Genomic DNA, 16,206 nt, shown 5'->3' with positions numbered 1-16,206 from the left:
TTAGTATTTTACAGGACTTTTTAAGACCAGTATGTTTATGGAGACTCGCTCATTGTATCTTTAAATTTACAGGATGCACAGCACAGGTTACGGCAATCCTACAAGAATAAAACTTTATACGTGAAGGATACGGTGACAGGAAAATGTGTGAGAAACCACAATTACCACGGCAGCTTATGTGAGCAAAGAATTGTTTCACTCTGATTATTTTTTTTTCTTTAAACAAATAGTTCTACCTGCAGTGAAAGCAATAAGGCCTGGTCTCTTACAGATTTGCCTTTGGAGATTGTCCTCGTCCATACAAACTGAGTTCATGCTGTACGTCTTCCCTTAGCACTGCTCAGCCCTCTCTCCTATTCATGACTACCTGTTGTCAGGAAACGTAAAGAACCTCAGTATATGTGAGACCTCTTCCGAGTTTGATTACAACCAGTTACTTCACAGTTTAGCAATACAGAGGTGCAGCTGACTGACAGACAAGCGAGCACTGCGGGAGGTACTGCGTAAGCCTTGTTTCCCTAGAAATGCAGAATAGAGAACCACAAGTGTAAAGTTACTTCCCAGCGTGAGCATTTGAACTCTATGCAAACATTTAATTTGCTTTTAAATTAGTTATTTATGAATCTTTCATATATTGCTTTTATTAGACTAATAGCTCAGGACCGCATCCTGGATTACACCAACACTTTTCAGAAGCAACAGCAGGCAGTGAGAAGTGCAGGCTGTGGCCTTTTTTGGGATGCTCCTCAGTAAGGACTGACCGAGGAATTTGCTGGCTTTGTGGTTGCAAGTCCCCGTGGAGTCCCGCCATTCCAGTCCTGTAGTGCCATACCTCTGATTTGTTATTTCAGGTAAGATGCTTTTTACAATACTGTTACAACGGTACTGATTAATACTAACTTCTTCATTCAATTGATTTATCATTATTACAAATCCAGTGTTTGAAGTTTTAAGACAACGTTTAGTACCAGTTTGGAGTAGCCAGCTGTCTCATTTCTGTCAGTCTTTACTGAGTCTTAGTTTAAGCTGGCTATCGTTTGAGTTACTTTTGCTCTAACATAATTGCAAGTGTGTCTTTAAATTATTAAAATTTCATATGAACATTCAGACATTGCACACCTATAGCGGAAGAGGTAAATATGTTCAAAGGTTAATTTTTGTGTGGAAAGGGTAACTCTGAAATTCTGCAGCTCCTGACTTTTTCACATCCTCCCAGGCACGAGTGACCACAGAGCTGAACAGAGACCGACTGCCAGCTGAGGAGAGCAGGGATTTTAGTGTCTATTTTTTTATCATTATGTTTCCTCTTTGGGGATTCCTGCTGTTTTGCAGGTGTTTCTGGTGCTCTGCATCTCTCTAAGCCATGTCCCACCACCGACTATCCAAACGGTAATCAGGAGAGGGTGTGTTTTTCCTGAACAACCTGTTCAACAGGTACCTCAGTGTGGACGGAGCCCCAGCCACGACAGGATGCAGAGGTCGTGGCGGTATGAAGACACATGGAGGTAAGAGCTACTACAGGATGCTGTGGGATGCTCTCGGATCCCAGGGATGCTGTGGGATGAGCAGAATCCGAGGCATGCTGTGGGCTGTGCAACATCCCAGGAAGACTGCGGGATTCCAAAGATGCTGCACGATGAGTGGGAGCCCGCGGGTGCTGCGGGACCCCCAGGGGGGCTGTGGAACGAGCAGGACCCGGGGGGGCTGCGGGAGCCTGTGTGCAGTGGGATGCCAGAGATGCTGCGGGACGAGTGGGCCCCCGGGGGTGCTGCGGGACCTCAAGGAGCCTGGAGCGGCCCATGCCGGCAGGAAGGGCCGCCCCCGCGGCGGCGGTGCGGGGGCGGCGGCGAGCGGCCGGTCGGGACAAGTCTCCCGCCGTGCGGCGGCATCTCCCGGAGCCGCTGCCCGCGCCCCGGCCCGGGCGGCCCCGCCGAGCGGCCCCGGGGGCGGCGGGGGGCGCGGAGCCGCCGGGCCGAGCGCGGGATCCCTGGGCGGGCGGCCCCGCCTGCCCTGGCCGCGTCCTGTCCCCGGCAAATTTGCAAGTGAGATGCCGAGAATACCTGCGGGAGCTCGGGTGGCTTTTAATCTTTTATAGCGGCGCAGCGACGTGGGTAACTAAGGAAATCGGTAGCCACAGCTTCTAAAATGCCTTGTCTGACAGGGATGAACCCTTGACCGTTGCATAGATGGGAAAGAACCTCCACATTTAAGAAAGAAATGATTCACTATTACTTTTTTCTCAATGTACTCATTGACCCTTTCTGTCACATAGCAATTATTCTATTCTAATTCCCCTCCAAGTGAGGGATTTGATAGCCTTGTTCTCCGATACACCTTCTCAAGATAAAAAGTAAGTATCAGACATTCCTCTTTCCCTCTGAAATCCTCATATATCTCAACTCCATCATCGCCAATGATGAAAGCACAGCATATTCTTGATTGACGTTCAGCTGCTGCTAGTTAGAAAGGAGTTGAAAGTACAGCTTTTCTCAGATATCCATCCGTCTTTGTGATAAACCAGCGACAAGTGGCAGAAGCATTAAGGATTTCTTTTGCTCTAGGGGACGTTTTGTTCTGCTGCTGTTCTACTTGTCCCTGCTTGCTTGTTTTTTAAGCACAGAAACTTAAATGCAATTTGTTCATCTTTAGAATTTCCCTGACAGTTCAAGATTTCAAATTCAGGTATGGCCCTGTGTCACGCCTAAAGGCCACCTTTGAGCTTGTGACTCAGGCCAGAATGAATTGAACTAATACCAGGGGATGCGTTTCACACAGGTGGCAATTTCTCTTCTGCTAATAAAAAATTATGGTCTGTACCATTACTCTAATTTTGGCTCATTTGTGGAAAACATTTGAAATCATGTACTCTGCCTTAGGGAGATTTTTTTTTTTTTTAGTTTTTCTTGTATGATTCTGGATACCATTTGGAAATAAGTATTTAATGTGCAACCTTTATTATTTGTTTTCAGGATGCTGTCTTTAATATAGTATACAAACATTTTAAATGCTTGTAAAATGCAAAACTTATAATTAAACAAACTCTTAAACTATCTTAACCCGAAAATTTAAATGGGCCTTTTAAAGGAAATCTTCGAAATCTCGAAATTTTGTAGCTAGTGTTTTGCTTTTGTCTTTATCTCTCTGAAACAGGTTGCATTAAAGTAAAACTCTGCTGCTGTGAAGAGAGCTTGTTAACATGAAACTCACTGGAATCATCTGCATCCAGGAGCGCTATGGAGCAATTTTCAACATGGAAGAGAGATTGTTACATGTGTCTGGTAATAGAAGACAGTATTTCACTGACAGAAAACTTAGCCTGAGTGGGATAGCAACACCTTGGCGCCAAATCTCTAACTCCAAAGTGACCAGCAATGCTGGAGCACTGCATGAAAAAAGTATGAGAGCAGTGGTGACAGGAGGCGGAGGCTATTTTGGCTACAAGCTGGGATGTGCTCTTGCCAAGGCAGGAGCTTCTGTTGTTCTGTATGACATACACAAGCCTATCTGGGAAATTCCCGATGGAATAGTGTGTATCCAGGTATGATAAATTATATTTTTCACAACAGTTGAAGTTAGTTCATTTGCCTTTTCCATAATGTCTTAGTTTTCACAGAATCCAAATACCTAATTGCAAATTATTGCAAATTTCAAGAGCTGTTTTAACTGTGTGGATATCCCACATAATTTTTGGTCAACTGATTTTAGTATATCTGAAATAAAGAAAACAATGAAACCTGTAATGTGCTTCACGTCCTGACTCCGAAGTACGCCTCAGGTCGCTGCCCTCATCTGTGCCTTAGTTTAATCACCTGTAGAATTAACATAGGGTTATTATGAGGCTTAACAAATGTTTTTAAAGTCCTTCGAGTTCTATCAAAGAAAAGTATGATTATCAACAAGTACTGAAATGGGTCTAGTTTTCAGTCCCAGGATGTACAGTAAGTACATTTATGTACATGGATTCCATCTGTGCTAACCCACTATATGACAAATGCTAACCTGCAGCTTTGATTTCAAGTCCAAATATCTTTTCTTATGTATTACAGGCAGATGTCAGGGATTATGATGCCATATTTGCAGCCTGTGAAGGGGCTGACTGTGTGTTTCATGTAGCTTCATATGGAATGTCAGGAAGAGAGCAAGTGAGTCCAAATAGTCTTGCTTTTTCCTCTGTGACTGCCCACACTGAGTATGAGAGACTTGATACTGTAACACTGCAGGTTAGATTTTATCTCTTCGAATCATCCCCAGAGCCTGAATCCACCTCCATGCTGTTTTGGTAAATTGCTCTGTGCAAACTGGTGTGCTAGCTGCAAGCAGTCTGCTTATAGTACTGTTTTCCTAGTTGTGAAATTATTTCCTTCCCATTAGAGGCTCCGCCAGCATCCTGGGCAGGCTTTTGAGTTGGAAATGGCATTGAAGAGTTCTGAAATAGTGGGAGGACAAAAGGAAAGACGAGGGAGGCTGGTTCCCTCCAAAATCCTGATCCTTCCCTAAATCTTTCACATGGAACTCCAAGGTGTAATGTCACTGGGAGGAATAAAACCTGAACTAGATTATAAATTATTTTATATAACTAAATTATAACAACGGCTGTATTTCAAGTCTTAATGTAAAAAGCTGTAAGAAGCTGCAAGGATGTCCCTGATGTAGGACTCTGAGCCACAATTTTTATGATTAGAATTACAAACACACACAGACCCCTTCTTACCTTATTTAATAAAAGGAACTTTAGTAATTATCTGGATAGAGTAGCTCATTCAAGGTCTTTGCAATTGAGCAATGCCTACTTGGAATTGGTCATTGAAGTGCTACTGAAACACGGATATTTAACATATTGCTGCAAGATGTATAATCACTGGAAACGTGTGTTCTGAAGCACCGTGATTCTCTTTGCTTCAAGCAGGCTAGTCTGTAAATAGAAGAAAAATACAGGTGTAGTTTAAAAATCATGATTTGACTTCTTGAAGTCTGAAATGGCGGTCTAAATGCTCTTTTTTATAATCAAAGCACTAAACCCATTACACATTTATAACATGCCCCTATTGAATTAAAAATGTATTATTATTTAAAAATGCACAATTTATTTTTTTTTCTTTATTTTTCTAGTTGCACAAGGAAGAGATTGAAACTGTAAACATTAATGGAACAAGATTCATCATTGATGGTATGTATCTAACCTTGCCATCGGGTGTTAGTATAGCACATCAAAAGATTATGCCACTTAGAAAAAGCCATTTGGGTTTTATGGCACACACTATTTTTTACCAAATACTTTACATTTTTGTCAGAAGATGAGGAAACTTGTCACTGGGGTTTTTTATGCCTGATTCTGTTAGGGGGTGTCATATGAGAGCCAGCGCTGTAGTTCAGCTGCTTCAGCTTTTCGTAATCACCTTTGACCTGATGTCAGAATCCGTATTGATGTAAGGAGTTAGCTGTTTCCATGTGTATTCTGTAGCAGTAAACCTCGTTGCTATCCAATAGCTCGCGCACAGGTAGGGGCGGCCCTTGAAGCAGATGGACTTGTAGCCACCTGGAGCTGTGGCCTGTCTCGGCAGGCTGGCAGCAGCCCTCCCAAAGGCACTGTGTTAGCTTACAGCATCCAAAGGAGAATGTGCCAGGTTATAAAGCAGTTGGTTCTGCACTGCTGAGTTCCTTTTAAATATGCTTTACATTTTAAATCATCCAATTGTAAGAGGGAAAGATTTGCTCTTTTAAGATTGGACAGTTTCTCAGAAATAGCTCATATGAACTTTTTTTCCATATTGTTTCAGTTTCCACTAAACTAACTTACTTTATATACTGCTGCAGCCTGCAAACAAAGGAACATCACTAGATTGATATACACCAGTACAGTAAATGTGGTGTTTGGAGGACTTCCTATTGAAGATGGTGATGAGGAAACGGTGCCATATTTTCCTATAGAAAAGGTACTCTGGTTGTATTATATTTTTACGTTTCCTCTTTGTTTACTTTCTTGTTCATGAAAAAGCCTGGAGTTTTCATGACAATGTTTTGCCTGATGCCAGAATCCAGTGCAAAGAAAGAAATTCTATTCACAACCTTGACATATCAGTTTAATGTGCTTTGCAGTATTTTTTTGTTTGTTTGTTTCCTATCAAGGTCTTGATTTTGGAAAATAACTCATACAGTGTCCCATTAAAATTAATGAAATTCCACCTGCACATAGGGATTGTGTTATACAGCTTGGTGCCTCTTTAGCCATTTATTATTTATATGATTTTCTGCTTCTCCCTTATTGAAGATGGCATATATTCAATATAAAGCTGATATGGTAAAGCTGCCTATTTTTAGATGGTTTTATTGCACTCAAAAAGGAGAAAGTACTTCTGCTTGGTTTGCATACACGGTTGGTTTTTGTGTCCCTCCTCTGTCAATTAAGTACTTCACAGTCTTTCAAGAAGTAAAGACAGATAGAGAAAATATTAAATAATATTTTGAATAATATATCAAATATTTTCTCTGAGACAGTGAACAGGATAGTTCGGACCAATCGTAATGTCTTCAAAACTTGGCTTTTGACTTTTCCGTTACCTGAAAAAGAAATCCAGATTACGAAGTAGTGATCAGTTACATTCTTGGCAGCATTCAAAGCATACATATATTTATTGCTTCTCAAATGTGCTGAAATTAGTTACCTGGATTTGCATAAACAAGAATGCTCACTTACCTTAGCAATATGTATGTGTCTTATCCTAAACTAATACCCCATGGCTTTTGTATTTTGAGGTATTTATTTCCATCTGCTAAGCAAGAACTAGTGGAGAAGGGATGCCCCTCTGCCTTGTCATTTCAAGAATAGATAAAAACATATTTGCTTTTTCTCTGTAGCATGTTGATCATTATTCCAGAACAAAATCAATTGCAGAACAAATGGTACTAGCAGCTAATGGAACTCCACTAGCAGGTATTTTTGTCTTAGCATGAATTCATAGTGGAATTTACTCCTCATCTTCTTGTTCTCGCTAATATCCTGTATCAATCCTTAGCGGACAAGATTGTCCAGCAATTATGAAATCAAGTTATCTAGGCCCTCTCACAAAGCAAAATATTTTAACTTAAAAATCACTTTTAATTGTTTGTAGTTCCCATAGTGTTTGTAAAAGGTTTCAGCATGGTAGCAATGAGTTCGGTATGTTAATTGAAAAGATGAAGACAGCTATAAATTAAACAAAACCAAGTGCTTCATGTCACTGTATTATGCAACATAAGTAAAACATGAATGGTGATTTAAATTGTTACCCCCCCTCTCCCCCCAGTTATAAGTTAAAATCTGAAGAAGCCACCTGATACTACAGCCTGGAATTATTTATTAGTGTTTCCCAAAGTTTTCCATGTTGAGGAAGCCAGTTGTACACTTGAATACTTAAGCTCACCTGTGAGATACTATAACTGCCAGTGTAAAACAAATTAATGTAAAGTGCAACGTGATTCTATGTGACCAGGTGATACCGAGCTAAATTTAGCTGTAGACAACTTAAAGAAAAGACTCTTCACTTGATACTTGCAGAGGGCTACAAAGAGATATAAAGTAATTCACGGGTATTCCATCCCAACAGAATTATTTTGTTTAAAAAATAAAGGGTTTCTTCCTTATTTCCTCTTTTCTCAGCAGCTCTTCACATCAAAGGTGCTCTTTATTTTAGGAACAGTACACAGTTTTGCATTTGTCAATGAAATTAGAACCAGTCAGCCTTCCAAACACCCCATTTTGATTCTGTGCCATAGCAGGATTGAGGATTTTGCATGTTTTTCCTAGTAATTGCTAGGAATACAACTACGCTGGCAGGACTTCTCTGAATCTTACCTTGCTATTTTGCATGTTCTGATTCTGCCAACTTAATATCCAACTACTAATGCAACACCTTTTGGTATGTATTATTTTGTAAGATGGTTAAGCTAATTTATTTCAGAGTAAGTTCTGCTACCACAGTCTTTGTTTCATACAAATAAAGATATAATGTAGTCACGTGAAAGTCATTTAAGAATGGTCTTATCAATTCTTCTAGGAGGTGGAATACTCTATACATGTGTTCTCCGCCCACCGGGAATCTATGGACCAGAAGAGCAAAGACACTTGCCAAGGCTAGCAGTATGTATTTTAATTTGTTAATCAGCAGGATTGTCTATGATATATGACAGCATCACTTATTTGTGTTATAAATCGACTGACCTTCTTATTGCCTGTTGAGGATATTATAACTTTTGTTAAGAGGCAGTATATTATATCTGTAAAGAATGTACAGTACATTTAAAAAACTTTTTTTTTTTAAATACAAACACTTGTAAGTCCAGCTTTATTATGTAATGCTTACTATAAGATTCAGATATTTCAAATGTCTGTTTGCATGCAACTTACACCAAATGGTTTTAAATATTAATGAAAAGAGACATGGCAAAATATCATATTTCCAGTCTCAACTATTAACAGCTTTCACTATCCAGTGAAACAAGCTAAGGAGTCAGAAGCACCTTCTGGTACAGTGGGTTACTAAAGGGCAAACAGCTAAGGTGCTTATGTTTTACTCTTTTTCACTTGCTGTCTTTTACATTGTAGGACTAGTACAGTGTTTAGAATATGATCCATGTAGAATTATATGAGTCAGTTATTTTATCCGTACAATATAAATATATACAATATACAATATATTTTATCAGTACAATATAAAGTTTTGCACAGCTTTGAGGAAAGAATAGATTCAAGCTTACCACATAATAAATATTTTTGTTTTGTGGCTGAGGTAGGGAATTATATTGAAGTAAAATATACTTTATCATCTTCTAAATAAAATAACTTTTAAGAATGGCAATGTCACTTTAGTTAAACCTGAGATGGTTTTTTTAGCCCCAAAAAAATATCGTCTTTTAAAATTTCCATTTAAGACTTAAAGCTTATTTGTTATGCCCATTTTAAGGCATGATGCAACCGTCAAATTTTGCAGTTTCTAAAAGGTACCTGTTAAATGAAAAATGTGACACCTACCACTACATTCCATTTTTTCCCAGACAAAGCTAAATGTGCTGAAGTTAAATGTGATCCACTTTTGTGAATACTTTTGATCCATTCAGAACTGTATCTTGCCTTTCCGTACAGTATTTTACTTATCCTTAGAAGAGACTTGTATTTTTTGTAAATTCAGGATGTATTGTGTTCAATACGTTCTTCAATCCTTCCTCAGGAGCAATATTTTTAGAGCTCTCTGCACTTCTCTTGATTCTTTTTAATGGATCCATGTAATTTTTTTAACTAGTGACAAGTCTACATTTAGTTGGACAAGGAAGTGCACTGTGCCTCATTTTAAAACCCATTTTGCTTTGGTTTCATGTTTGTTTATGTCTACAGAAGAATATTGAGAGAGGGCTGCTTAGCTTCAAGTTTGGGGATCCTTCTGCTAAAATGAACTGGGTGCATGCAGAGAATCTGGTACAAGCTCAAATTCTAGCTGCTGAGGCTCTCACCCCTGAAAAGAACTACATAGCTGTAAGTAAACAATAAAAGCACTGGTTTTCATCTGACAGTGGATCCTGCCACTGTGTCCGGTACTATAGTAACTACTGCAGTAGCAGTAATTAATGTATGGGTTATGGTCGTTTAGCTTATGTTGCTGCCTCTGGTTTTAATTGACAAATGTGGTATGAACAGCATGGGACCTGGCAGCATTGGCTGTGCAGTGTGTTAAGAGTTGGAATATTCAGTTCTGTAAGAATATGTCCATCTTTGCATTTTTGTAATACAATATTTGCCATTTCTGGAAGATGAGCGAAGAACGTTTGCTATGTCGGATGTTCAGGCAGATTTATCCCCTGTTCCCCTGTATATAGATCCAGACTTAATGTTCTGAAATGTGATCATCAGTTCTTCCCACACCACATGCAAATAAAAGCACATTTTATTTGGATTCGTTGATTTAAAAAATAGTTGCAATTGTTTTCCTCCTTGTAAACACAGTTTTTTATTTGATCTTACTTGCACTACCCTTAAAGCGTATTACAAAGATTTTCAAAGTAGATTAAACTACTTTTTTTAAAACCCTAAAAGCAAAAGGGAAAGAGGTAACTTAGGCCTAGCTTACACAGATGGAGTCTTATGGATTTCAGTGAGTCTTAACTAGACTGAGAGCAGAACATGTCCCACCATTTGCTGACTATGTGTCAACAGCACAAGTTAGATACGGCACCACTTTCAGTGCGTTTGGTAACCTCTGTGTAGTCAACATAGCCATTCTGTATAGGCACATCTGTAATAAATTATACCACGGCATGTTAATCACATAAACCACTTGTCCAACAATTTCAGTAACACATGTAGATAGTTTGTTGGCTTGTATGTACATCCATGCTTATTTTATATTGCTGTATTATTTTTAAGCTATTCATAAGGAGTGAGATAAAGAAGTCAATATATATATGCAGTGTTATTTTTACTAATTTGTCTCTTCTCTACCTCTTTAACAGAGTGGCCAGGTGTATTTCATTAATGATGGTGAAAAATTCAACCTTTTTGAATGGTTAACTCCACTTGTATGTACAATATCTACTTTATCTCCAAATACATTCATTTCTTTGTCTGTAAACAACTCAAACTTTTGTGCGCGTATTACATTTGGTATGTTTGCTTAGGGTGTAAGAGTTCCGTTCTGAATGCAGATTTAATTCCTGATTGAAGGTCTGTGTGATTAGTGCTGTAACAAAGCCTACCTAAAATAATGCATTAAAGCAACTGTCTTCGCTGAGATCAAAGAACCATCTAAACCATTATCCTCTTTTGAGTTGCTATATTATCTTCATTTCTTGGGCATACATTTGTTAATGGTTGCTATTTTGGGTGGACAAAAAATATAAATCCTAATTATTAATCTGCAATATACATACTTTTCAAAAGATCGTTTTATTGTTAACAGTGGGCTCAAACTCATAAATATGTCACAATGTTAAATTAGGTATCAGCCCACTGTGACATTTTGATCAATTATTATAAACTTTTCTTTTTTTTTTTTTTTTTTTTTGAGACTCTCACTTGAAAATTACATAGTGTCTGCATGTGACATTTAACTGGAATCCCCTGAAAAATTAAAACTCAAATAGTAACAGCAATGATGTTTTTTTCTCTTTCATCAGCAAATACTTCCACAAATATCTTCGGTATTGAAACTTTAAAACTTGTTTGAGGTTTCTGTTTTTTTCACTGCTTTTAAAATTTCTTTCAGTTTGAAAGATTAGGTTACAGTAAACCATGGATACGTATTCCTACCTCCTTAGTTTATGCATCAGGTAAAAATATTTTATCAACATTTCTCTTTCCTATCCACACTACCCTCATTCCTAAATGCAATATAATGTTTCGGGTTTTTTTTAAATTTGCCTACAATTTTCAGTTATAAAAATAATACGCTGTGCGTTCATCTAGTGTGCAGCAGTTATGGGTGAAGTTCAGCTCAATGCAGTGTGTTGAAACCAAAATGATCTGTTATTTAAGTCCCACAAAAATAGGTTTTATGTAGGACTTAACAGATGTATAACTTTGTGGAGTTAATAGTGTAAATGTTAAGTGTAAAAATCTATGACTTCATTAAATACACTGAAGAGTATCTGCTTTGCTGCATGGGTGAATTTCTTGTTCTCCTGTATCCCGTGCTCTCTCCACAATCAACCCCCACACACAGCTAAGAGAGAGTCTAACTCTGAGTATTTTGTTGTTACCACATTTTTTTATGAAGTCTCATGACCTTTTCACTAGACCTGTCACCAACCCTCCAACCCCTTTTCACACGAGCACCTTAATTCAGGGTGACTGAACTATTAAGATTAAATGCACCCCCTTGTGAGCAAGTAGCCCTATCGATGTTCATAATGGTGCTGTAAGCTCTCAGGAATGCAATTATCCTTCACTATCACATGCAGTGCAAGATATGCCAAAATCATAACAGTATAGCAATTTACTATTCTTACCTCAAGTAAAAATCTTTTGTTATGCAGCTATGATAATGGAATACCTTCATCTGATGCTGAAACCATTTGTTGAGCTGTCTCCACTGCTGACCAGAAATGAGGTAAAGTCTTCATTTGTAAACTCTCCTTAATTCTCACAGGATGCATACACACATGTTAAGACTGAGGTACAATTTAAGATTTAGTAAAAGGTAAAATCCACCCAGTACTACTTTATGCTCGTTACCATAATCTTTAAAAATATGAGTTTATGCTTGCAATCTGGGAGAGGCTGCTTCGGGTCCTTCCTTCCAAGGCCCAGGATCGTGTATGGCTTTTGATGGTCAGTTGGGCCCTAATTTCTGAAGATATTTAGGCACCTAAGAGAGGGCTTTTATCTGCCTTCTTAAGTACGTAAACAAGAGTGCGGAACATTTTTTTTTTGATGTTTTCAAGACTAGAAGATTCTGCTTTGCAGCTTTTACTGCCTCTTTGGGCTTTCAAGATTATCCTTTTGAGTGGACAGTTTTAAAGATAGTGTGACATGTCAGTAGGGCATTAATATAATGTTGTGGGTTTTTCTTATTATTTTACATTTCCTTTAACTGTGTCTTTGCTACCATTTACAGATACGTTTCCTATGTATTCCTATCTTTGTATGTTGACTCTTTGGTCTTAGGTACAGAACATTTCTATAACTCATACATTTCGAATAGACAAGGCTCGGAGTCAGCTAGGATACAGCCCAGAGAAGTTTGCATTTGCTGATTCCGTGGACCATTACATTAAAACAAGACCAGAAGCCCAGAATCATCACATCTTCCTCAAAGTTATTCTTACTTTAACTGTTAGTTTAAGTTTAATCTTTCTTTCTTTAAGCCTTGATGGTCTTTCAGTTTTGCATTTTTTTAAAGAAACACAACACTGATTTGCATAAACTGCATGTACTCAGTCACAGCACTGCTACCCGGATCATTCTAATGTCAATAGTTACTGGCCCCCATGCAATAAACTGGCAGTTATTTTTAGACTTAAAACCAAAATTTTAACATATCAGTAGCTGTATTAGTGAAATTAAAATACAGTAAATGATTACAGCCAAATCACTGAAACACTGTAATCAAAATTATTGCATCTGTTTGTTTCACACCAAAAAAACAACTTTCCAAATTGATTGTGGAAGTAAAACGAGAACCTGCAGAAAGAGCTACAGCCAGCCTGGAGTGTTTCACCAGTGAAGAAAAATGGCTAAAATAAGGAGAAAGATTGACCACAGCTGCTTGCATGGCTCACTGCCTTGGGGTACAGAGGAACAAGAAAATGGATGGACAGAACAGATTACTGTAAATAACACAGACCACCCATACAGAGGGAGTTCACACTGCGAATTTCTTTTGTGAATTACCTGTATCACTGCATATGAGGGAAAATAAATGTGTACTTGAGACCTCGCTGAAGTCAGTCCTGTGCAGACTGTTCTGGAGCTGCTTCCCATCCTACCCCTGGGGTGCAGAGCCATCTGTTACAGCAACCTTGCAGGCCTAGAAGATACATGCAGGTATGGTTTTTCACCAGTCAAAACTGTGTATTTTAGTTAAATTGGAAGTTATTTACTAAGTTATATTATTTAAGTACATTTAGGTCACAGTAGAGGAATCAGCCACTATGGGTTGCACTAATCTTTGTACTGCTTCCTTTACCTCCTGTAATTACTGAGGACAACAACTAACAAATTTTAGTTGCTTATCAGCTGAACTTTAGGTACAACTATGGTTTTGCACCTAATTTCTGAAGTATAGCAGTTGTACTGAGCAAACCCCTGCAGTAGCTAGTGAACAATGTGCTTTTATAATTACTCTTCAGATAAAATGGGCCTGAAAAGGACAGGGTCTGGAAAGCCACATGCCCTCCCATCCACCACTTCTGCTCGTGATTTATCACAGAAATCTCCCTCCTTGCTGCACCTTTTCCAGCTTGCAACGTGAGGAGGGAACAATAAAGAGTAGGATGCAATCAGCAAGAGTGAGCTTGGGAAAGTGCACAGGACTAGGAATGAGACAGGAGAGCTAGAGGAATCGAGGTCGGGGGGGTGGTTATCACAGATGGATTTGAGAATTCAGGAGAAGGTGAGAGCACTCAGACCTCACTCCAGCTGCCTCAGTCCAGCACAGGCAGGAAAGGGTAGGTGCAGGGCCTGCTGGTTGAGGGTGCAGTAACCCGAACGCAGAACTGCCAAAATCAGTATTTCTGATTTTAAGCCAAAAAACAGGCAAGGGGGTCATCGGTACATACCACAACTTTCTATAATTCAATTTTAGGGACCGTGACTAGCGATCCCCTCGCCCCTCCCCAAGCGGCCGCGGGGCGCCGTGCCCCGCCTGGCCAGCCGCCGCCTCGGGGCCAGCCTCGTTCGCTGCCACGGCGGCCGCACTGGTTGGGCGGCGAAAAGGAGCCGCCGCCGCGGGGACAAAACAGCTTGGCAGCGGTGGGATTCGAACCCACGCCATCGAAATGACTGGAGCCTAAATCCAGCGCCTTAGACCACTCGGCCACGCTACCGCCTGCGTACTGCGCCGCCCGCCAGACCTCTTTCAGGGGGGCGGCGCCGAGGCTCTCCCCACCCACCCCCTCACGGTGCCCACTCGTCCCGGCGCCGCCACAGCGCCCGCCCCAACGGGAAAGGCAGCTGCTACAGCGCACGCGGCTGCCCCGCCCGCCGGCGGCGGCCTCCACGGCCGGGGCTGCCGGTGGCACCGCCGGGGCTCATACCCCGCACCAGGCCCCGCGGGCTCCCGGGGGCCTCGCCAGCCCCGTCCTCAACCGCGGCCCGGACATCGGGGTACTTTGTCGCTGGCAGGCATGGGCCGGCATCTCAGCAAGGCGCTGCCCGGGGGCCTGTTGGCCGGCAGCAGCAGCGGCAGAGCGCCAGCTTGTCCTCAGAAGTGTGCGAATGCGCCACCCCGGGGATGTCCCTGCTGTGGCCGCGCCGCGGCGGGTAGCCCTTCGCTGGGGCCTTGGCAGCCGCAAGAGCGGGCCTGCCCCCACCTCCCGGCCTGCCCCCACCCGACAGGCAGGACCCCCCCTCCCTGCTCCCACAGCTCCCCGCGGGGAGACAGCCGCCTCCCGGCCCCAGGGCTGCCGGGACAGCGGCCTTCCCACCCCGTTGCCGACTTGGCACCGCACTGTGTCCTCAGCTGCGCTGTTCCCACCCAAAACGGGAGGCCGCTGGCTGCCTTTATCTCTGTGCTGCTCAATGTGGAGCTGCGGGGGCTGGTACAAAGGGCAGCCGGTGGCCTGGGCCGTATGCAGCTTGCTGTCCTGCCGCCTTGGTGCCTCACTTACCTGATGCTGCGGAGCTCGGGCATGGTGTAAATGGGTGCTTCGCCTGTCCACCTCAATAAGGGAGTTGGGTTTGGCAACCAGAGCCAGATTCAAGCTGTCACTGGTGAGTGAAAAGATGAATTCTCTTACTCTGAGAGGTCTGCAGGAGGAATTTGTATAATTACTTTGTGGACAGAGATGAAAACATCAGGACTAATTACTGTGCAAATAATACAGAGAAGGTATGTCTACCCTTGCTCTTCTTCCTGTAGGAAGCCATGCGCTGGTGCTCGAGGAAGTTTTAATGCATGTATATTATATGTGTATACCATATGGCTGAAGTGAGGTTTATGACCAACTGGACTTACCTTGTAAAAGGGACTGTCATAGGAGTATGTAGGCACAAATTGCTAGAGAATTAATTTACAGGCAATTTTTCATCTGTATTTTCAAATTAGTGCAGATCAAAATTGCTCTGAAAGTCGGTATTGCCTGGGCTGTGCTTTCCTTTTTCAAAACCCACAGTTCTCTAGAACAGCATTTTCTAAAGAGAACCTCATTTAACATGAGCATACTGGGACTTTGCAAGATTCAGTGCTCTTGGCAAAAATATATATGCATTGCTGAGCATACTAAATTAAAGAGTAATATACTAGACTTGCGGGTCACTAGGTTGCCATTTTATATTTAATTTTAAATATTGTCAAACAAAAAATGTGAATCAAACTCCTTGAGTGTTAAGGATATAATAGACAACATCTAAATATAAAACCAAGACTAGAAGATGCAGAAATTTGGGGGTAATATCTAATATGTAATTTCAGTATACATCTTGCTTTAGTATTTAATCCAATCCTTTTTTATCATCACTGATTGTTCAGAAAATATTACAGAGAAGAGAAACACCAGACTTAAAACTGAAAATAAGTACAC

The 16,206-nt window shown here is 40.9% G+C and overlaps 2 protein-coding genes and 1 non-coding gene across 5 annotated transcripts in view; 2 read left to right on the top strand and 1 right to left on the bottom strand.

Moving 5' to 3' along the window:
• The first annotated feature begins 2,212 nt into the window (after positions 1 to 2,212).
• On the top strand, positions 2,213 to 12,880 carry LOC134519253 (putative short-chain dehydrogenase/reductase family 42E member 2). Its single transcript, XM_063343146.1, has 12 exons — positions 2,213 to 2,350; positions 3,151 to 3,538; positions 4,047 to 4,142; positions 5,110 to 5,167; positions 5,815 to 5,933; positions 6,856 to 6,931; positions 8,034 to 8,116; positions 9,368 to 9,505; positions 10,480 to 10,545; positions 11,232 to 11,295; positions 12,001 to 12,074; positions 12,632 to 12,880. The coding sequence occupies exons 2-12, from the start codon at positions 3,197 to 3,199 to the stop codon at positions 12,878 to 12,880; spliced, it is 1,365 nt and encodes a 454-aa protein (XP_063199216.1). The 5' UTR covers positions 2,213 to 2,350; positions 3,151 to 3,196.
• Positions 12,881 to 14,429: 1,549 nt separating this feature from the next.
• TRNAL-UAG (transfer RNA leucine (anticodon UAG)) lies at positions 14,430 to 14,511 on the bottom strand. The gene has a single exon. It is a non-coding gene; the product is annotated as a tRNA-Leu (tRNA).
• A 745-nt stretch (positions 14,512 to 15,256) lies between these two features.
• EEF2K (eukaryotic elongation factor 2 kinase) overlaps positions 15,257 to 16,206 on the top strand; it is a 30,358-nt gene continuing 29,408 nt past the window's right edge. For all 3 annotated transcript variants that reach the window (XM_063343145.1, XM_063343144.1, XM_063343139.1), the window contains exon 1: positions 15,257 to 15,397. The gene's annotated coding sequence lies outside the window, so the exon portion shown is untranslated. The remainder of the gene's footprint in view (positions 15,398 to 16,206) is intronic.

This window comes from Chroicocephalus ridibundus, chromosome 8, assembly GCF_963924245.1.
Source record: "Chroicocephalus ridibundus chromosome 8, bChrRid1.1, whole genome shotgun sequence".
NCBI classification, from domain to species: domain Eukaryota; kingdom Metazoa; phylum Chordata; class Aves; order Charadriiformes; family Laridae; genus Chroicocephalus; species Chroicocephalus ridibundus.
This window is presented reverse-complemented; position numbering and strand designations above follow the sequence as displayed.